General features: G+C 56.1%; 3 protein-coding genes across 6 annotated transcripts; 2 read left to right on the top strand and 1 right to left on the bottom strand.

The window, feature by feature from the left end:
- Window positions 1-105: 105 nt before the first annotated feature.
- On the bottom strand, window positions 106-1,885 carry HSPB9 (heat shock protein family B (small) member 9). Its single transcript, XM_027516871.1, has one exon. It carries the CDS (start codon window positions 607-609, stop codon window positions 136-138), a length of 474 nt encoding a protein of 157 aa, XP_027372672.1. The 5' UTR covers window positions 610-1,885; the 3' UTR covers window positions 106-135.
- KAT2A (lysine acetyltransferase 2A) lies at window positions 1,872-10,511 on the top strand. Of its 2 annotated transcripts, none has more exons than XM_027516868.1 (18): window positions 1,872-2,271; window positions 2,412-2,535; window positions 2,871-3,016; window positions 3,117-3,206; window positions 3,500-3,681; window positions 3,773-3,964; window positions 5,656-5,762; window positions 5,960-6,070; window positions 6,171-6,307; window positions 6,391-6,599; window positions 6,787-6,913; window positions 8,241-8,351; window positions 8,650-8,793; window positions 9,030-9,144; window positions 9,229-9,265; window positions 9,352-9,415; window positions 9,550-9,634; window positions 9,740-10,509. In XM_027516868.1, the coding sequence occupies exons 1-18, from the start codon at window positions 1,933-1,935 to the stop codon at window positions 9,931-9,933; spliced, it is 2,514 nt and encodes an 837-aa protein (XP_027372669.1). In that variant the 5' UTR covers window positions 1,872-1,932; the 3' UTR covers window positions 9,934-10,509. The 2 variants fall into 2 exon arrangements, with proteins under 2 accessions (XP_027372669.1, XP_027372668.1); XM_027516867.1 differs by having other exon boundaries at window positions 1,874-2,271; window positions 6,168-6,307; window positions 9,740-10,511.
- A 377-nt stretch (window positions 10,512-10,888) lies between these two features.
- On the top strand, window positions 10,889-21,432 carry DHX58 (DExH-box helicase 58). 3 transcript variants are annotated; one of them, XM_027518355.1, is made up of 13 exons: window positions 10,889-11,010; window positions 11,217-11,385; window positions 11,600-11,801; window positions 12,179-12,369; window positions 13,438-13,554; window positions 14,149-14,275; window positions 14,427-14,618; window positions 16,056-16,318; window positions 17,209-17,358; window positions 17,453-17,614; window positions 19,060-19,250; window positions 20,461-20,557; window positions 20,833-21,432. In XM_027518355.1, the coding sequence occupies exons 2-13, from the start codon at window positions 11,218-11,220 to the stop codon at window positions 21,013-21,015; spliced, it is 2,043 nt and encodes a 680-aa protein (XP_027374156.1). In that variant the 5' UTR covers window positions 10,889-11,010; window position 11,217; the 3' UTR covers window positions 21,016-21,432. The 3 variants fall into 3 exon arrangements, with proteins under 3 accessions (XP_027374156.1, XP_027374159.1, XP_027374158.1); XM_027518357.1 differs by lacking the exon at window positions 10,889-11,010 and having other exon boundaries at window positions 11,141-11,385; window positions 19,060-19,149; XM_027518358.1 differs by lacking the exons at window positions 10,889-11,010; window positions 20,461-20,557; window positions 20,833-21,432 and adding an exon at window positions 19,441-20,454 and having other exon boundaries at window positions 11,140-11,385; window positions 19,060-19,149.
- Window positions 21,433-21,728: the final 296 nt, after the last annotated feature.

The following is a 21,728-nucleotide window of genomic DNA, read 5'->3' as shown; positions in this document are numbered from 1 at the left end:
TTGAGGTGCCTTTCCTGCCCCTCTGGGCCCTCCCCTTGGCCTTCTACCTTTGTTCTACTTCCACCTCTGATCCCAGCCCCAAGAAAAGACCACGGACACTGAAGCTGTTGCTCACTACGGTGGTTGTTTACTGGGTCAGGCTAGTTTCTTAGAGCCACGGCTTCTGAATCTTGAGGCGGGTCCTGTTTGAGCCTCAGAGGGAGGCAGTGCCCGGCACTGGCCACGGACACACAGCTGGCCGGAGGGGGTCAGGCAGCAAGTCATGGCAGCGGGGTCCAGGTCCGGTGGTAGTGACATTTGCTGGTGCACCTTCTGCGCCACGCGGAAGCCGGTCCCATCCGGGTTGCAGCCCTCCAGTTGTCGCTGGCCAGTCACCACCAGGCACCCGCTGTTCACCTGAACCAACAGCTCCTCGGGGGTGAAGCCATGGGCATACAGTTTCATCTGGAAGCCATCCTCCGTGTGGACGTTGTCCCGCACAGCTGCTGCATCCTCCGTGAGCCGCTGCACCGGTAGAGTGGCCACCTGGTTCCGTTCAGTAAAGGCCACGCTGGGACATTGGGAGGCCGACTGGCTCCCGCTAGGGAGACTGCTACCGACCCGCTGCATCCGAGTGAGCAACTGCTGTTGTGCTCGAGGCTCAGAACTTAGCGGCCAGTCGGAGCTGGGAGGCGGGGCCTCGTGGCCCCGCGTGGCTACGCTCTCGCTGCACTGCGCAGCTCTGAGCAGGGCGCTCCCTTGGCTTCCAGAGAGGTTCGCTTCCGCTGAGTTTGGGGTCAGTTCTGCACATCCTACCTCCACGGATCAGGTTGGCAGCTGCTCTGTAGCCTCCTGCTGCTGCTTTTATCCCAGATCCTGCCCCTTTTTTGGTCAGGGCTCTTCCCCACCTCCATCAGAGGGCCAAGCGGCCGGGGCTGTGACCCCACGAGATAAGCCAAAAGAGGTTGGCAGCGCTTGAGCCCAACCCTGCAGCGGTCACCAGCACGGAGTGAAGATGAGATTGAGCCGTGAGACTCTTGCTCTTCTCCGAATCAGGCCTTGGGGCAAGGAGGACTGCCCTCAAACAGAGCCATCAATATGACCATGGGGTCGTTGGTTCTTGTAATATCCTACAGTTCTCTGACCACATACGAACCTGCAACACATGGGTACTAGGAGATGAACGCGTCTTCCTGGTTTTCTTCATTCATCCTACCCTTGGCCTATCGCGGCAGGATCAGAGCTGGGCTCTGGAACCACAAAGATGAAGACGTGGGCCCTGAATGGGAGGTGCCCACTGTGTGGGTGGATAGCAGGTCCCATAGTCCCTCATCCCCGCCTCAGGAGCCTTTTTCCTGACCCTGGCCATTACTCTGACGCTCAGTGCTTTTATAATAAACCTTTTTTTGTTGAAGTATAAGTTAACACAGAGAAAAGTGCACAAAGCACAACCATGTAACCACTTAACAGATCAAGAAATAGAACTGTTGCTATTCAATCACCCTAGCTGCAATTCTGTGTCCAGAAACGTGTGGGATAGGGGCAGAGTGAGGGGAGGAGGGAGGTGGGCATGAAACCACTACACTCCTGGCCCCAGGCCTGCATTTCCATCTTTATGGCTAGGGATGTGATTCCCCAAATAGAAGCCTGTTTTCTGGGGTGCTTCTCCTTGTCCTCAAAAGGCAGCAATCTTGACTACCTCGGAAGCCTTCTAAAAGGATTACAAGTGAGGAGGAGTCAATCTGGGGTGCTGGCTAGAGCCTCATTTGGCTGTCCGGGATTGAGGGACAGGACAGAAAAGTCTGGAACCTGGAGGCGACTAAAGTAACCGTGAAAGACTACAACTCCCATCATGCTCTGGGGCAGCGACGCCTGCGCATTGAATGCCGGTTGCCCATGCGGCCCTAGGGCTGGGAGCGCCGCGCTGCGCCGCGCTCCGCTTCGGGGGAGGCCATGGCGGAACCTTCCCAGGCCTCTACCCCGGCCCCTGCCGCGCAGCCCCGTCCGCTTCAGTCCCCAGCCCCTACCCCAACTCCGACTCCTACCCTCAGCCCAGCTTCGGCCCCGACTCCCGCTCCCACTCCGGCACCAGCCCCTGCCCCAGCTACAGCCCCAGCCGGGAGCACAGGGACTGGGGGGCCCGGGGTAGGAAGTGGGGGTACCGGGAGCGGGGGTGATCCGGCTCGACCTGGCCTGAGCCAGCAGCAGCGCGCCAGCCAAAGGAAAGCGCAAGTCCGGGGGCTGCCGCGCGCCAAGAAGCTAGAGAAGCTAGGGGTCTTCTCGGCTTGCAAGGTAGGGGCGGGGCCTGGGGTAATAGGGGGCGGGGCTTGGGGCATCCTAGGGCTTGGGTGGGAATGGGGGCAAAGCTGTGACTGGGGAGCGGCTACTCTTCCCCGGCTTACACGCTTATTGACTGATGTTTCTGCTTCCAGGCCAATGAAACCTGCAAGTGTAATGGCTGGAAAAACCCCAAGCCCCCCACTGCACCCCGCATGGACCTGCAGCAGCCAGCGGCGAACCTGAGCGAGCTGTGCCGCAGCTGTGAGCACCCTTTGGGTAAGGCAGGTAGTACCTGTGGAACTGGGGTTGGGAAGCTGGAGGTGCTGCGTCCTGCTTGGACAGGACCACACAGTTTCATCTCTGAAAGACAGAAGATGCCTCCTAAGGAGGAATTGGGCCGGGAGTGTGTATGCCCCAAGGAAGCAGAAAGGAAACCTGCCACCACAAGAGACAAGAGGCCCCCCAGGGCTGACATAGGAGCAGTCAGTCTCATTGCCCAGTCACACTGGTCAGAGGGACTGAGGATGTGTCTTGGCTGGCAATAATGAGGAGGGGGAAGTCCTGTTGATTTTTTTCTGTCAGTTTTTCCCAACTACCACTTATTCTTACAGCTGACCACGTGTCCCACCTGGAGAACGTGTCGGAGGATGAGATTAACCGGCTGCTGGGGATGGTGGTGGACGTGGAGAATCTGTTCATGTCTGTTCACAAGGAGGAGGACACGGACACCAAGCAGGTCTATTTCTACCTCTTCAAGGTGAGCTCCCTTCAAATGAGAGTGTGAGTGGGCGAGATGGAGGCTGGGAAGGTCTGCGGCTCTGTGCTCCACTGATCTCTACCCCTACCTCTTCCTGCAGCTCCTGCGGAAATGCATCCTGCAGATGACCCGGCCTGTGGTGGAGGGATCCCTGGGCAGCCCCCCGTTTGAGAAGCCTAATATTGAGCAGGTGGGATGAGGAAGGTGGTAAGAGGATTGAGGGCATCTTGGAGGAGCGGGGAGCCTGTGTTATCTGCCACCCATCTCCTGCCCTGAGAGCAGGGGAGAGGTTCGGAGAAAGGAGGATGCTTTGTGCTAACCTCAGGGTGGGTATGGAGGTGGGAGGGAGTATAATCTCTCCTGACAGCTCCAGAGCGAAAGCCCCAGAGAGCCTGCCCTCAGGAAGCACCTTACTTTTGGATAAGAAGGCCATGCTAGCTGCTCACACCTCCTCCTATTTTTTTCCCTTCCCCTCCGCCCCAGGGTGTGCTAAACTTTGTGCAGTACAAGTTTAGTCACCTGGCTCCCCGGGAGCGGCAGACAATGTTCGAGCTCTCAAAGATGTTCCTGCTCTGCCTTAACTACTGGAAGCTTGAGACACCTGCCCAATTTCGGCAGAGGTCTCAGGCTGAGGATGTGGCTACCTACAAGGTCAATTACACCAGGTAGGTCCAGCCAGGGATAGCATGGGGGGAGGCTTGTAGGCGCAGCCTGAGATCGCTTTCTGCTCTCCCTTACCACCTCCTGCTCTTGCAGATGGCTCTGCTACTGCCACGTGCCCCAGAGCTGCGATAGCCTCCCCCGGTATGAGACCACTCACGTCTTTGGGCGCAGCCTTCTCCGCTCCATCTTCACGGTTACCCGGCGACAGCTGCTAGAGAAGTTCCGAGTAGAGAAGGACAAGCTGGTGCCCGAGAAGAGGACCCTCATCCTCACCCACTTCCCCAAGTAAGGCTCGTTCTGGCTCATCAGGACCTTGCACCATGCTCACATCCTCCCTGTTGTCCCCTTTTTCCAGGGGGGCTTCCTGGATTGGTCCTTCTTCTCCCTCCATGAACCTTCTGGGATCTGGACCTCTACCTGGGCTGCTTGCCCAAGGCCCAAGTGTAATTCACTAGCTCTTTGCCTGTTTGTATACTGGTGTGGGGATGGCAGGTATACGGCCCGAGTGCTGGTCCTGCCCCTGCCCACCCACCTGGTAGGCATGACTACCTGTTTCCCGTGGGGCATGGACACATTTCAGAATCCGTCTCACCACAGCATTCCAAGAAACCACAGCTTACACTTGAAGAGAAACCAATTTCCACCTCTGTTCTAGTCCTTTCTGTTAAGATTTTTCTCTGTTTTGCCACACTGTCTTTTCATTTTAAACGTGGTTCACAGGTATCCACAGATTTCCACGTGGTGCAGTGGTAAAGAATCCACCTGCCAGTGCAGGAGATACAAGAGATGGGTTTCGATCCCTGGGTCAGGAAGATTCCCTGGGCATGGCAACCCACTCCAGTATTCCTGCCTGGAAAATTCCATGGACAGAGGAGCCTGGCAGGCTACAGTGTATGGGCTTGCACAGAGTCGGACTCAGCGGAGCAACACACACACACACACAACCCACATACACACACATACCACATCACACACATACACACCACCCCCCACACACACACCCACCCCACACACACACCACACCACACACACCCCCCACACATACCGTACCCACATATACCCCCCACACACACACCATACCACACCCACATACCCACCCCACACATACACACTGCACACCACACACACACACACACACACACACACACACACTCACCCCACACATATATACCCCACATACACACCACACATACGCACCACACCACACACACACCACGCACACATACCACACCACACCACACACACACCCCACATCACACACACACCACACCACATACACACACACCACACCACACCACATACACACACACCCCACACACACACACACCCCACATACACACCCCACACACACATCCCACACACACCCCACATCCCCACCCATACACACACACCCCACACATATACACCCCACATACACCACACACACACACACACACACACACACACATACACCCCACATACACACCACACCACACACACCCCACCCATACACACACACACACCCACACCCCACACATATACACCCCACACACACACCCCCACACCCTACTCCACACACACACACACTCTCTCTCTCTCTCTCTCTCTCTCTTTCTCTCTCTCTCTCCTGTTCAGAAAGCCTCTCCTGACTGATCCAGACCCTCCTATGCTCCTCCAGCCACCAGGTGGGAGTAAGAGGTAGCAGGAGAGGGTAGAATCCCATTTTGATACTGAGGCCCAGCGTGACTGGGTGCCCTGCCTGGTGCACAGCACAGGATGGATCATTTCAGACCTTGTCCCCCTGTACTCCTCACCATGGCATCCTGGGCCTCTTCTGAATCATCCTGTCCTCCTATCTTCAACGAGGGGCTCCCAGAGCACTGAGGTCATCTTTGTCTCCCAGGTCCCTGAGGGCAGCCTCCAGTCCCTGTGTCTGGCCCAGGCTGCTCCCTCGGTCGGAGGACAGAGTTGTGGGACAGATTGTACCTTCCCCACAGATTCCTGTCCATGCTGGAGGAGGAAATCTATGGGGCAAACTCTCCAATCTGGGAGTCGGGCTTCACCATGCCGCCCTCAGAGGGAACACAACTGGTACCCCGGCCAGGTACGTGCTGCACGCAGCAGGCTGTCTGCTTGGCCTTCCTGGCTGAGCTCTGCGCCTCTGGGGGAGGAGGGGCTGCGACTGGTAGCAGGGGGGAAGTGCAGGAGGGCTTGACAGGAGTGGGAGAGCCAGGCTGTCTTTGTGGGACACACCCTACCTTTGAGCTCCATCCCGATTGTTTTCATCTTTCACTCTCTCAGCTACGGTCAGCGCTGCAGTTGTCCCCAGCGCCCCCATCTTCAGCCCCACCATGGGTGGGAGCAGCAACAGCTCCTTGAGCCTGGATTCTGGAGGTGCTGAGCCCATGCCAGGTGGGTACTTGACCCCTGATCTCCACCCCTTGTCTCCCCCAACCCCCCTGACCCGGCCTCTCTTGCTGTGCCTGGGAGACCTTGCCAACCCCCTCAGCAGGCGAGAAGAGGAAGCTCCCAGAGAACCTGACCCTGGAGGATGCCAAGCGGCTTCGTGTGATGGGTGACATCCCCATGGAGCTGGTTAACGAGGTCATGCTCACCATCACCGATCCTGCTGCCATGCTAGGGCCCGAGGTGGGCAGCCCAGCCTACCAACCCGTTGGGTGGGGGCTCACCCCCTGAGACCCTGGCTCACCACCCCCTGCTCTGGTGCCCAGACGAGCCTGCTGTCGGCCAACGCCGCCCGGGACGAGACTGCTCGCCTGGAAGAGCGCCGAGGCATCATCGAATTCCATGTCATCGGCAACTCGCTCACACCCAAGGCCAACCGGCGGGTGTTGCTGTGGCTGGTGGGGCTACAGAATGTCTTCTCCCACCAGCTGCCGCGAATGCCCAAGGAGTACATTGCCCGCCTCGTCTTCGACCCGTAGGTCCCTGGGAGAGCCTGACCCCAAGCCACCCCCCACTGCTCCCTAGGCCTCTTCCTCCATCCCTGGGGAATTCTTGCTCCTTAGTTCCCAGCACTGTGTGCAGCTCTGGCCTCTGGGGTGGTGGGCTCCTGGGGAACATTCAGGGGACGGGTAAGGCCTGTGACCTGAGCTCTCTCCCCTCAGGAAGCACAAGACTCTGGCCTTGATCAAGGATGGGCGGGTCATTGGTGGGATTTGCTTCCGCATGTTTCCCACCCAGGGCTTCACAGAGATTGTCTTCTGCGCTGTCACCTCCAATGAGCAGGTCAAGGTGAGTCCATGCTCACCCCCAGTGTGGGTGGAGGTCAGGGAGCTCCCGGTCCCAGCTGCATCCCACCCCCTGCTTCTGAGTCTGGACAAGGTCAGAGCAGCACCGTAGTGACACAACTGCCCTCAAGCCTTCTTTTAAGGGCCCGACACTTCCTCACATGCCCACAAGGTGGCAGTTGTAATTTGATAACTGAATTAAGAAACACCTGTCAACACAGGGGGCCCAAGAATCAGTAACACTTGTCTTCTGCTAGTTTTATTGAGATGTAACTGACGTGTAGGACTGTGTAAGTTTAGGGTGTACAGCCTGATGCTTTGACTTATATACATCATGAAACAACCACAGTGAACATCTATCATCTTATATAGGTACAAAATGCAAAGAGCAGAGAAAAAATGCTTTTTTCTTTGTGATGAGAACTCTTCAGATTTATAGTAACAGTTTTAAATGGATCTGTGTTTCCTTCATCACAAGAACACGTACGTGCATTGGAGAGTTGCTAATTTTTACAACAGTCCCGCTCTGGGTGGTCGTCCTGTCTTCTGTCCTGTCACAACAGGCCGACTAGTAGGGTCCCCGGTTTGTCTTATCTATTTTTTAAAATGGTGTGGCTACTTTATTTTTATTTTTATGTTCTGGTTGCACTGTGAGGCTTGCCAGGTCTTAGTTCCCCAACTAGAATCAAACCCACACCCTTGGCAGTGAAAGCAAGGTATCCTAACCACTGGACCACCAGAGGATTCCATGATTCTCCCATTTTCCATAACCCAGATCTGCGGGGTGCCTCTGGTCCTAACGTTTGTGGAAGACAGGGTGTCTCTTTGGGGTTCAGATGTCATGATGAGGGGGGCCTTTGTGATCCCCTCTCCTCTTTCCTCCACTTCTGAGGCCCAGGGACTGGGAACTAGGGGCCTGTGGACCACAGCTTCCTGGTTGGGTTTAGATCCAGGCTCTCCCTGCCATGGCTGGTCACCTGACCTGGACATATTTCCTGACATAGCTGAGTTTCAGTTTTTTCTTCTGTAAGATGGAGGTAATGATAGCTGTTTCATGGGTTAACTTGAGGATTGCTCTGTAAAGAACCAAGCATCGCACCTGGCCTGGAGTAAGCGCTTAGAAACCCAGCATCCTTCGCTTTTCTCCCCATAAGCTCCCCTTCCTCTGCCGGCCGCCTTTCCTCCTACCTGACTTGGATCCCCTGGCTGTCGCCACCCCCTTTCCAGTCGGCTCCCTCCTGTCCCTGCCCTCCTCTCCCCACCCTCCTGAGACCTTTCTAGTCTAGGCCTGCCTCCTCCCGTCTGATGAGCTCTGCCCCCCTCCCCTGCAGGGCTATGGCACTCACCTGATGAACCACCTGAAGGAGTATCACATCAAGCACAACATTCTCTACTTCCTCACCTACGCCGACGAGTACGCCATCGGCTACTTCAAGAAGCAGGTGACCCTCACCTCACTCTGCCTGGGGTCAGGGGTCATTCTGTCTCGCCCCCGGTGTGGGTGGACTTCAGTCCCCTGTTCCATCCAGCACCTGTGGGGAAGTCCTTCATGCCTGTCTTTCTCCCTCCTGCTGCTGCCCCAGGGAAGAAGAGGCAGCTGGGAGAGCTGGGAAGTTCTTGGGGCGGGGCACAGTGGGCGGGGGGGAGTCAGGAGGGGCCGCCGGCCTGGAAACGTTCCAGGGACAGATTCAAGCTGGAAGAGCCTTGCTGATGGGTTGGTAGTAACTCTCCGCTCCCTAGGGCTTCTCCAAGGACATCAAGGTGCCCAAGAGCCGCTACTTGGGCTATATCAAGGACTACGAGGGTGCGACACTGATGGAGTGTGAGCTGAACCCTCGAATCCCCTACACGGAACTGTCCCACATCATCAAGAAGCAGAAGGAGGTGCGTGTGCTCACATGCGTGTCTCCATGGGACTCTCCGTGAACGTGCACCTGAGTAAACACGTCTGTGGGTGTAGAGATGCATATATACCTGCTCGTGCACACGTGAAGTGGGGCTGGCCAGTGTCTTGGCTCTTGCACTGCCTCGAGGGGCAAGTGGGGGAGCCCTCCCTGCCTGTGGCCAGAGAGGCTGGTTGCTGGAGCCGGGTTGGCCTCTCAGACCCTTCCTTCCCTCAGATCATCAAGAAGCTGATTGAGCGCAAACAGGCCCAGATCCGAAAGGTCTACCCCGGGCTCAGCTGCTTCAAGGAGGGTGTGCGCCAGATCCCTGTGGAGAGCGTCCCTGGCATTCGTGAGCAGGGGGTCTTGGCACGGGAGGGGGCGTGCTGTTTGGGGTGTGGATAGGCATTCTTAGGGGTGTTCTCCCATTTTGCAGGAGAGACAGGCTGGAAGCCACTGGGGAAGGAAAAAGGGTGAGTGTTGTGTGGAGGGAGCGGACAGTGTGGGGCAAGGGCGGCAGAGGGCCCAGCAGCCTCAGACTCGGCCTCTCTCGCTCCAGGAAGGAGTTGAAGGACCCTGACCAGCTCTACACAACCCTCAAAAACCTGCTGGCCCAGATCAAGGTGGGGAGACCAGGCTCTCTTCTAGGGGTCCCTGTGCCAAAGGCTGTGGCTTTCTGACCAAGGGTGAGGGGATGGCAGTCCCGAGTCGGGCAGGGGCACAGTGGATCTGGCCCCAGTCTGATTGTCCTCTGTAGTCCCACCCCAGTGCCTGGCCTTTCATGGAGCCCGTGAAGAAGTCGGAGGCCCCAGACTACTATGAGGTTATCCGCTTCCCCATCGGTGAGGACCCTTCCTTCCAATCCCTTCCTCCCACGCGTGCCCCAGCTCCGGCCCTCCATGGCCAGGCAGCCTCTCAAAGGCGTGCCCTTCTCTCTTGCTGCCTAGACCTGAAGACCATGACAGAGAGGCTGCGCAGCCGCTACTATGTGACCCGGAAGCTCTTTGTGGCCGACCTGCAGCGGGTCATCGCCAACTGCCGCGAGTACAACCCCCCGGACAGCGAGTACTGCCGGTGCGCCAGCGCCCTGGAGAAGTTCTTCTACTTCAAGCTCAAGGAGGGCGGGCTCATTGACAAGTAGTCCAGCCTTGGACCTCAGCCTCAACGTGGAATGTCTCCCCCTCCAGTTCTGATCTCATCCCTGGGGTGCCCCTGTGCCCAGGTCCCCCTCTGTCTGAGACACTCCAGCCTGGGGCCCTCCAGCCCCTGATCCTGCAGCCCTTTCTGGGCCCTGAGGCATCCCCAAGGCTGCAGCTCTGTCCCACCCTTCATCATGTCTGAGCTTGGGAATGGGTCTCCCTGGTCTGGGAGCCTCTAAGCATGGCTGGTGGCCAGAGGATAAACGCTGCCCCGCCCTGGTGGCCCCCCCTCCCCGTCCTGATCTGATCCCCCGTCCCCACACACACTCACACACTCCCCGCAAGCGATACAGCTTTGGAGTCCTGGGCCTTGCTTAGATCACTGGTTCCTCAAGGGCAGGATCCCCAATTTTAGCTTGAGTGAGGGGGCATCAGGGCTTGGGAGCTCAAGCTGGACTGAAGCGGCCATGCCTCACCCTGCACTGTTCTGTTTGTCCCCTAGGGGTAGGGGGCATGGGGACCATTCATTTCCTGGCATTAATCCCTTCGAGGGAACAATAAAGTTTTGGTTTTGTTTTGTCTTGTGTGATGGTTTCCTCAGTAAAATCCCCTGCTGACCCTGTTCCGCCAGTATCCCCTGCAAGCTGGGGCTGGCCTTCCCAGCAAGCCTCAGGCCCGTCCCGTTCCTGTCCAGCACCCCCAGTGGCTATGGGACCCGCCAGGCTGCACCCCTGACTTCTCCCTGCTGGCTGCTTCTGGGGGAGGGGCTGAGCAGGACCCAGGCTGCTGTCCCATGTGGTCAGCAGCATTTCTCTTCCCCTCACTGCCCACTCTCACCCCGCACCACCCCCCAACCCCCGGCCCCCAGAAGCACAGGATTTATTTTTCTGAAGGGCGTGGCAGGGAGATTCCTAGGTTGATCTTTGCTGGGCTGGCTCCTCCCCTCAGTTTCAGTTTCCATTTCCTTCTCTGCAGAGCCCAGCAGCATTTGGGCTGAGCGGGCAAAGCTGCAGCCGAGACAGACCCTGTCAGCATAGCCGGGGCTGGCTTGGTTTGCTCCTACCCCCCTCAGGTTCCGGGTAGGTCCCAACGTTGCCCTGCCCCCTTCTCCCTCAAGTGGGAAGGAGTTCCCACCCACCCTACCTCACCCCCCCGCCCTCCGCCCTGCACTAGGAGCTCCCCAAACCAGATGGAGCTAGCCAGGAAGGGGGAGTGGCTCTGACAGGGGCTGGGCCTGGGAGGGAGCCAAAAGGATCTTCGGGTCTGAGCTCCCTGCCATTTCCAGAATGGAGCTGCGACCCTACCAGTGGGAGGTGATCATGCCCGCCCTGGAGGGGAAGAATATCATCATATGGCTGCCCACGGGCTCTGGGAAGACCAGGGCAGCTGCTTATGTGGCCAGGAGGCATTTAGAGACCGTGGACGGAGCCAAGGTGGTTGTATTGGTCAACAGGGTGAGTGTCCTGCCCTCCCCACACTGTGGTTTCTCAATTCCTCAGGTAACCTCTCAGGAGCCTCCAGAACTCCAAAGTGGCTGTGACTATCTCAGTTTCCCTGTCTCTTCACCCACTCCAGAAGCCAGCTATGTGCCGAGGGGTTCACCTGGCTCCACCCCCATCCCCCAGACCCTCATCTAGCTTCCTTTCCCGTCTCACTCTCCACCCCCAGGTGCACCTGGTGACCCAGCATTGTGAGGAGTTCAGCCGCATGCTGGAAAGACGCTGGACCATCACAACCCTGAGCGGGGACATGGGGCCACGAGCTGGCTTTGGCCACGTGGCCCGGAGGCACGACCTGCTCATCTGCACGGCTGAGCTGCTGCAGAAGGCACTGGCCAGCCCGGAAGAGGAGGAGCATGTGGAGCTCAATGGTGAGCGCTGTGGGCGGGGGGAGAGGGTGCGCCCGAGGCACCCTGCCTCGGGAACCCCAGGGCTCCTATTGTAGTAAAGGAACACTTTATAGAATGAGGAATTCCCCATTCATCAAACCCCAGCATACACCCCAGTAGAAACAGATCTAGCTAGAGTGCAGGATCCCGGGCAGGTCGCTCGCCCCAGCTGAGCCTTAGTTTACTAATCTGTAAGATGGAGGTAAATTGTCCCCACCTGGCCCGTTCTCTTGGATCCAGGTGCAGGCTGTGGAGGGGGGAGGGATTCTCAGATGAGCTGTGAGGACTGCGTGAAACAAAGCTTATGGGAAGAAGGGCTGTGCAAACTCAGGTCATAACCTTCCCTTGTGCGCCCCCAGCCTTCTCGCTGCTGGTGGTGGATGAGTGTCACCACACGCACAAAGACACCGTCTACAACATCATCCTGAGCCAATACCTGGAGCTTAAACTCCAGAGGACCCGGCCGCTGCCGCAGGTGCTGGGTCTCACCGCCTCCCCAGGCACTGGCGGTGCCTCCACGCTCGAGGGGGCCATTGACCACGTCCTGCAGGTCAGCTTGGCCCCTGTGACCCATCCACCCTGCCCTAAACCATGCCCATCAGCTCTCCCCAGGCTGCCCCTGGCGGGGAGGGTTGGGGCCCCTTCCCCACCTAAGTGCTAGCCTCACGCTTAGAATAATCTCCCAAGTCCACTCTGGCTTATAAAGTCCCTCATGTTCGAACCCTGCCTACCTCCCACCTTCATTTCCTGCACCTTCTTCTCCCTGCCGCCCCCGCCCAACTCCCACTATTCTGACCTTCTTTCTGTATCGTGAGCATGTCAGGCGTGTCCTCATCTCAGGACCTTTGGCATCTGCCACTTCGTCTGCCCTGAGTGTCTTTATCCTGGATTTCACCTGTCGGTTCTTTCTCATCGTTCAGGGAACAGCTTAAATGTCACCTCTTCAGAGTTTTCCCTGATCATCACTGCACTGTTCCATACCAATTTGATTTTTTTCAGAGCTAGTTAACACGACTTGAAATACCCTCATTCTGTTACTCTTTACTTGTTTATCATCTGTCTCCCCAAGTCCAGTGTAAGAAGCTCTATATCCCCAGGAACTAGAACAGCACTGGGCGTACAGCAGGGGCAATAGCTATTTGTTTTTGTTGTTGTTTTGTTTTTAAAATGTACTTATTTATTTTTGGCTGCATTGGGTCTTCCTTGCTGTGCACAGGCTTCCTCCTGATGCAGAGAGTGGGGGCAACTCTTAGTGTGGTATTCTGACTTCTCATTGCAGTGGCTTCTCTTTTTGCAGGGCACAGGCTCTAGGTTCGTGGGTTCAGTAGTTGTGGCTCTTGGGCTCTAGAGCGCAGGCTGAGTAGTTGTGGTGCAAGGGTTCAGTTGCCCTGAGACATGTGGAGTCTTCCCGGACCAGGGATGGAACCCAAGTACGTTGCATTGGCTAGTGCGTTCTTAATCACTGGACCACCATGGCAGTCCACAAGATATTGGTTGAATACATGAATCCCCATTCCTGATGGCCCTGCCTCAGCCCACCCTGCCCCAAAGCTCTGCCCATTGTCCCCACAACCCCCCCCCCCCGCCCATTCCAATGAACCCCTCTCTGTTGCCCCAGCTCTGTGCCAACCTGGACACATGGTGCATCATGTCACCCAAGGACCATTCCCCCCAGCTGCAGGAGCACAGCCACCAGCCCTGCAAACAGTATGACCTCTGCCACAGGCGCACCCAGGTACGTGGAGGGAAGGCCGGGGCCGGGGGTGGGGTCTGGTGTCAAGTTAGGGCACCTGGGGTTGAGCTCTGACTCCACCCTCACCAGCTATATGGTTCCAGGTTATTTGCTTTTGTCTCAACCTCCATTTCTCCTTTCCATGAAATGGGGCAGATACAGCCCATGTCCTCAGCCTGCTGTTTGTTTAGACTCAGATGCCACCGTGGGGGAATCTCTCAACACCCTGGGCACAGTCTGCAAACTGTAAAGCCGGTGGGCGCTTTGTCCTGAGGCTGTTCCAAGCTCGCTCATGCAGTGCAGACACTGTCTGGTGTCTGCTCTGATGGGGCTGGACAGGACTAGACAGACATGACTGTGCTCAAGCCAGAGGTCAGGGGTACAGACAGAGCAGGAGCGGGCTGCAGGACCGTGACTCCTGCCTCCAACCAGGACTCCTCCACACTCCAGCCGGCCTCCCTCTGGGGCTGGCTCCTCTCCAGCTCTGATATGCCGGCAGTAGCAATGCAGCTTCACCCAGAGATCAGCTTCCCCACTAGGTGCCCATTCCCTCTGTGTGTTTGGAAATCCCCTCATACCCTCACTCTTCTCGCCCAGGACCCCTTTGGGGACATGCTGAAGAAGCTCATGGACCAAATCCACGATCACCTGGAGATGCCCAAGTTGAGACGGGACTTCGGGACGCAGACCTATGAGCAGCAAGTGGTGGAACTGAGCCAGGATGGTGAGGGGGGCGCCCTAGGGGAGGGCTGGGAGGTGGGGCGATCCGGGGTGGGGCCAGCCTGGGCGGAGCCTTTCGGGGGGTGGAGTCTAGGCGGACGTTGACCCTGGAGGGGCGTGGCCACTCAGATCCTATGCACCCAACCCTCCTGCAGCGGCTGAGGCTGGGCTCCTGGAGCAGCGGGTGTACGCGCTTCATCTGCGTCGGTACAACGACGCGCTGCTGATCCACGACACGGTCCGCGCGGTGGATGCCCTCAACACGCTGCGGGATTTCTACAACAGGGAGCGCACCACTAAGACCCAGATCCTGCATGCCGAGCGCTGGCTGCTGGCGCTGTTTGATGGTGAGGCTCGCAGCTGAACTAGAGGTCAGAGGCCAGTCAGGGCACAGGTCCCACCATGGGTGGGAGAAGTGCTAATGAGGGTGAAAGTGAAAGTGAAGTTGCTCAGTCGTGTCCGACTCTTTGCGACCCCATGGACTGCAGCCTATCAGGCTCCTCCATCCATGGGATTTTCCAGGCAAGAGTGCTGGAGTGGATTGCCATTTCCTTCTCCAGCGGATCTTCCCAACCTAGGAATCGAACCTGGGTCTCCCGCAGTACAGGCAGACACTTTACCGTTTGAGCCACCAGGGAAGCTAATGAGGGTACCGGGGCCCTAATTTTCTAACCCAAAGCCAAGGTCGAGGATATGATAAAAGGTAATATGCCCTCGTTTGTGAAGGTTTGAGTGGGTGTAAAAACTAATTCATGTTTATGACAAATATTTTTTTTAAAAACCATTTAATTGGGAACTGTCCTTGAAAGTTTGGGATGTGTGGTACCTTTAAACTGGGAAAGTGAGGTGGTCAGAGGGCAAAATGTAAGACTAGACGAGGCCGCAGCACAAGCTGGAAGGCAAGGATCCTTCTGAAAAGACCTGAGGTTGAGTCAATCCCAGGGAGCAAAGATTAGCATGAAAAGATCCAGGGGCATCTGGGTAGCTGGGCTGAAGAGGGGTGCTGGATGAGGTATGTGAACAAAGGATTCTGCACTGTAAGCCCCTGATGTAAGGCTGGCAGCCCTCAAGCCTGGGCAGGCAGAGAGAAGCCAGGGTGACGAGGAAAGAACTGAGCTGGAGGCCAGCCCCGGTTCTGCTGAGACTCCAGATTGGTTACTGAGCGTGGTCGCTCTGTAGTGTCGTGTCCAACTCTTTGCGACCCCATGGACTGTAGCCCGCCAGGCTCCTTTGTCCATAGGATTCTCCAGGCAAGAATACTGGAGTAGGTTGCCATTCCCTTCCTCAGGGGATCTTCCTGACCCATGGATCGAACCTGGGTCGCCTGCATTGCAGGCAGATTCTTTACTGTCTGAGCCATCAGGGCAGCCACCAGGGCAGGCAGAGGGTATCCTTAAATGTGCTTTTGGTGCTGTTCAGGGGAATTAGGCAGGAGCATATATCCTCAGGGCTTCCTTAGTGGCTCAGACAGTAAAGCGTCTGTCTGCAATGCAGGAGACCCGGGTTCAATCCCTGCGTTGGGAAGATCCCCTGGAGAAGGAAATGGCAGCCCACTCTAGAATTCTTGCCTGGAAAATCCCATGGACCGCGGAGCCTAGTAGGTTACCATCCATGGGGTCGCAAAGAGTCGGACACAACTGAGCGACTTCACTTTCACTTTTTCATATATCCTCAGGCACCCCTCCCCACCCGACCCCATACTCCTGTAATGTTATCCCTATGAATCCCCCACCCTAGCCATGCCTTGCCCACCTCCAGGCCTCTGTTTTGGGCTTTTCTGGCAGACCACAAGAATGAGCTGGCCCGTCTGGCAACTAGCGGCCCGGAGAACCCGAAACTGGAGGTGCTGGAAGCGATCCTGCAGAGGCAGTTCAGGAGCCCTGACAGCCCCCGGGGCATCATCTTCACCCGAACCCGCCAGAGCGCTCACTCCCTCCTGCTGTGGCTCCAGCAGCAGCCAGGCCTGCAGACAGTGGACATCCGGCCCCAGGTGTTGACTGGGGCTGGGAACAACAGCCAGAAGACTCAGATGATCCAGATGACACAGGTGTGGGCTCTTGGGTTAGGGGCTTACAGTGCAGAATCCTTTGTTCACATAGGGGAGGAGCTGAGGGTGGGGGAGTTCCCTAGAGGAGAAAAGAAGGGGACAGAGTCTTCACCGAGCAATGGGGGACTGATTATCTCTAGGGGGAGGGCAGAGAGCTGGGGCAGAGACAGAGACCCTGAGTTCCCTAGTGCTGAAGGTTCCCCAAGTCTGGAGGTCTCTGGGGGAAGAGATGCAGAGGCTTGGGGAATCTATGGGGACAGGCGAGTGATGTCCTCAGAACAGAGAGTCAGGGGCCTGGGATCCCTTGCATGAAAAGAATAGGTCCTGAGAGCTCCTAGAGTAGAGGGGCAGGGACCTTTGGGGACTCCTAAGGGAGATGGTCCATCCTAAAGGAAATCAGTCCTGAATATTCATTGGAAGGACTGATGTTGAAGCTGAAACTCCAATACTGTGGCCACCTGATGTGAAGAACTGACTCATTTGCAAAGACACTGATGCTGGGAAAGACTGCAGGTGGGAGAAGGTGGGAGACAACAGAGAATGAGATGGTTGGATGGCATCACTGACTCAATGGACATGAGTTTGAGCAAGCTCTGGGAGTTGGTGATGGACAGGGAGGCCTGGCGTGCTGCAGTCCATGGGGTGGCAAAAAGTTGGACATGACTGAGTGACTGAACTGAAGGGAGACAGAGTTTAGATGGTTACCTGGGAAGATGAGCAAGATCCTGGAGGGTACTTGAAGATCGAAGTGGGAATTCAAAGTTCCTCAGGAAAGGGACCAAAGTTGTGAGTAAAAGGGCCAAACCAGGAGAGGCTGAGCTAGCAGGATGGTTGGACTGAACCTACATCATTTACCATCTTCTTTCTCTTCCCCCACCCCACCATCCCAGCGGGACCAGCAAGAAGTAATCCAGAAGTTCCGGACTGGTACCCTGAACCTCCTGGTGGCCACAAGTGTGGCAGAGGAGGGGCTGGACATCCCCCAGTGCAATGTGGTGGTGCGCTATGGGCTCCTGACCAATGAGATCTCCATGGTCCAGGTGCTCAAAGCAGCCCTCCCCCAACCAGCCCTCAAAGGATGCTGTGTGTGGGACCCCAGCCCCACTTAGGTTCCTCTGTTTTCTCTTTCCCCAGGCAAGGGGCCGGGCCCGGGCCAGCCAAAGCGTATACTCATTTGTGGCAGCCCAAGGCAGTCGGGAGCTGCAGCGGGAGCTGACGAATGAGGCTCTGGAAACGCTGATGAAACGGGCAGTGGCTGCTGTGCAGGCGATGGACCAGGCCAAGTACCAGGCCAAGGTTTGTGGGCAGCCTGAGTACCCTGAGGGGAAAGAGGCTGAGGGCGCTCTGCCTGGAAGGTCTCTGACTACTCACACATACACTCCCTGGGTCCCCCTTCCTCTGGGGGCTAACCTGGCCCACCTGGGAAAGGTAGAGGCTGGAGGCTGGGGGTAGGGCTGCCAGGGAAGGCAGTGGCTGTTCTCCAAAATGCCTTGGGAGCAGGCCTTATCCAGGGCTTTGAATTTACCCTTATCACCAAATACTCCGTCTATCTGTGAGAGCCGCCTTACAGCCCTTCTGGAACCAGTGTAGTGGAGCGTGGGAGTGTAGTTGCCCAGTTGTGTCCGATTCTTGTGACCCTATCGACTGTAGTCCGCCAGACATCTCTGTGCATGATGTTCTCCAGGCAAGAACACTGGAGTGGATAGCCTTTCCCTTCTCCAGGGGATCCTCCTGACCCAGGTCTCCTGCATTACAGGCAGATTCTTTATTGTCTGAGTCAGCAGGGGACTCCCTTCTGGAACTAGAAAGGGGGAAACAAATAGACACATCCACAAAATAAGCCCAGAACCAGGACTGAAATGAGTTCCCCTGAGGTAGGGTCACCAATATCCAGGCTTGTTCAGGATGGTCCCCGTTTATTCTGTTCAGTTCAGTCCCGTCGCTCAGTCATGTCCGACTCTTTGCGACCCCATGAATCGCAGCACGCCAGGCCTCCCTGTCCATCATCAACTCCCGGAGTTCACTCAAACTCACGTCCATCGAGTCAGTGATGCCATCCAGCCATCTCATCCTCTTTTGTCCCCTTCTCCTCCTGCCCCCAATCCCTCCCAGCATCAGAGTCTTTTCCAATGAGTCAACTCTTCACATGAGGTGGCCAAAGTACTGGAGTTTCAGCTTTAGCATCATTCCTTCCAAAGAAATCCCAGGGCTGATCTCCTTCAGAATGGACTGGTTGGATCTCCCTGCAGTTATTCATGATGTCCCATGTTAGATTCCCTGGTAGCTCAGCTAGTAAAGAATCGCCTGCAATACAGGAGACCCTGGTTCAATTCCTGGGTTGGGAAGATCCCCTGGAGGAGGGCATGGCAACCCACTCCAGTATTCTTGCCTGGAGAATACCCATGGACAGAGGACCCTGGTGGGCTACAGTCCATGAGGTCACAAAGAGTTGGACACAACTGAGCGATTAAGCACATGTTAGATTAAGTGAAGCCGCTTTGCAGAAAATCCTCCAAAGTAGGGGTAAATATTCAGCAAGAAAGCTTGCTTCCCTCCCATAGTTGTCCCCACCCCCATATTTTTTGCCACAGAGCTGCTTCTAACAGCTCCAGGAATGGTTGAAGAAGTCCCTTCTGGCTGCTGATGATCTGAGGTCTTTGGGAACCCTTTGCCCCCTGAAAGCATTCCTGGGGTCAGGTCTCTCCGGTCTCAGCCATGCCCAGTGTCCACTCCCATCTCAGATCCGGGATCTGCAGCGGGCAGCGTTGGTCAAGCGGGCAGTCCAGGCAGCCCAGCGAGAGAGTCGGCAGCGCAAGTTCCTGGCGGAGCAGGTGCAGCTCCTCTGCATCAACTGCATGGTGTCCGTGGGCTACGGGAGTGACCTACGGAAGGTGGAGGGTACCCACCACGTCAATGTGAACCCCAACTTCTCGTGAGAATTGTGGAAGGGGATGTCGGGATGGGAAGAGGGGAAAGAGGAAGGGGCATAATGGGGGATGAAGAATCCCTCCCATCCAGACAGTGCTTTGAGAGTTTGGGAGGCTAAAGAGCATTTTAACAACTACCAAGTACGCATTTTCACAATAGTCTGATTAGACAGGTCTTATTACCCCATTTTACAGGTGAGGAAACAGAGGCCCAGAGAAGCTAAGTGACTTGCCCGAGTCCCTACAGCCACTGTGTGGTCGAGCAAGAGCTGGAATTCAGGATGCCAAATGCTGAGAGGCCACAAACTGGCCCCTTGGTCCTACCTACTTTGAAGACATGCTAATGCTATGCTATGCTAAGTCACTTCAGTCGTGTCCGACTCTGTGCGACCCCATGGACTGCAGCCTACCAGGCTTCTCCATCCATGGCATTCTCCAGGCAAGAACGCTGGAGTGGGTTGCCATTTCCTTCTCCAACTTTGAAGACATGAAGGGGGCTAATTGTCCCCAAGCCATCCCCTTGTCTTCTACCTTAGAGGGTGACCTTCCCCTATCCTCCATCCACTCATTATTTATTAGGCACCTGCTGTGTGCCAGGCCACAGATCACAGTTTCTTGAGGAGGTAGCATTTCTACCACATCTTACCTTGAAAAAGGCACTGGGTTGGAGTGTGTGTGGAGGTTAGGGCGATGCAATGGGAGTAATTGTGATTGACATAAGTGGAAGAGGTGGCGAAGGAAGAGATTCTGGAGGAACACAGACTGGCCCGTGGAGGACCTTGAAGGTTGGACCTGAAAGTTTAGCCTTTGTCCTGTAGGCAGTGAGGAGTCTGGGAGGGATTTTTGAGCAAGGGCATGGCAGGGTCAGATGTACATTTTTAGAGGATCACTCTGATGGTGGGTGGCAGGATGACATGGGGTTGAGAAGAAGGATGGAATGGGATGGAAGGATGGGTCAGGGAGAGCTGTTGGGAGACTGTTAAAATCATCCAGGTGCTGAGGCCTGAACTTGGGCAGAAGAGGATGCCAGGGAGGCAGCATAGGCAGAGCATAAGGAAGACAGGGTTTCCCAGCCCTGGGAAGTCTCTGTGCCTCTTGACAGGCAGAAAGGCCCAAGGCCCAGGAGGAGGTTCTGCAGGCAGGAGGGCATGAGACCTGGGGTTGGGGTGGGAAGTGGGGTCTGTGAGGGCTGTGGCCACCCCCATTCCTTTCCAGGATCTACTACAACATCTCAAAGCAGCCTGTGGACATCAACAGAAGTTTCAAGGACTGGAGGCCCGGGGGTGCCATTAGCTGCCGGAACTGCGGGGAGGTAAGTGCTGGGGCCGTGGCCCTCGCTCTAGTCTTGAGAAGTCCTCAGTCTGAGAGAGGGGGCCCAGTCTCTGCTATCAGGTGCCCTTACTGGGAGGGAGGAGACCACCCTGCCCCAGGACCTCCCAATCTGGGGAGCTCCCCAACTATGGTAGGGAGACCACAGTGTCTCAGGCTGAGGTGGGAGACACAGGCCCAGCATGCGTGGACCCCAGCTGGAGAAAAGAAGCTGAGGACAGAGACTCAGCCCTGGCCATCTCTCTCCTCTCCCCACAGGCCTGGGGTCTGCAGATAATCTACAAGTCAGTGAAGCTGCCAGTGCTCAAAGTTGGGAGTATGCTGCTGGAGACACCACAAGGGCGAGTCCGGGCCAAGAAGTGGTCCCGCGTGCCCTTCACTGTGCCTGACTTTGACTATGTGCAATATGCTGAGGGCCTGGCGGGCCTCTCTCTGGACTGACTGACTTGTCCTGCAATGCCCAGTACAACCTGCAGGGGGCAGAAGAATCCACAACAGCCACCATCTCCTGGGCAAAGCCTGGGTCCAGCCCCTCCCACAGGAGTCACCAGTTCCTGACTACTGGCTGACCAACCAGCCACAGAGGAACCCCAGGCTCCCAGGCTGGCTTGACTCCTACACTGAGGAAGCAGCCGGAGAGCCACAGCTCATCCCAGATCCCCTCATATGTACATACACACCTTCATATACACTGGATGGAACTGGGGTGAGGGGTGTAGGGCAGACCTGAGGCAGGAGAATGGCCACCCTGACTAGGCATCATCACGGTTCCCCTTCAACATTCCTTCCCTGCCAAGGCCACTTCTATTTTTTGAGATTCTCCATAAATTAAAAATAAAGAAGTGGAAAACGTGTGTAGAAAATGTGTGGTATTTGAAAACCAGATGTGTGAGGTATAATTGATATTGCTGTACATATTTGTAGTGTATGATTTGATAAGTTTAACATATGTACACTCTTCCACAATCAAGATAATGAACATTGCAGTCACTCTCAAAACTTCCTTGTTCCCGTTGTAATCTTCTCTTCCCCTTCCTTGTCCACTGATCTGCTTTGTGCTATATTTCTAATGTTAAAAGCTTTTTTTTTAACACCTCTCTTTATGGCTCTCATGTAACCTTTATTTGGACAGAGCATCAAAAGTCTAAATTTGA

Source organism: Bos indicus x Bos taurus, chromosome 19, assembly GCF_003369695.1.
Source record: "Bos indicus x Bos taurus breed Angus x Brahman F1 hybrid chromosome 19, Bos_hybrid_MaternalHap_v2.0, whole genome shotgun sequence".
Classification (NCBI taxonomy): domain Eukaryota; kingdom Metazoa; phylum Chordata; class Mammalia; order Artiodactyla; family Bovidae; genus Bos; species Bos indicus x Bos taurus.
This window is presented reverse-complemented; position numbering and strand designations above follow the sequence as displayed.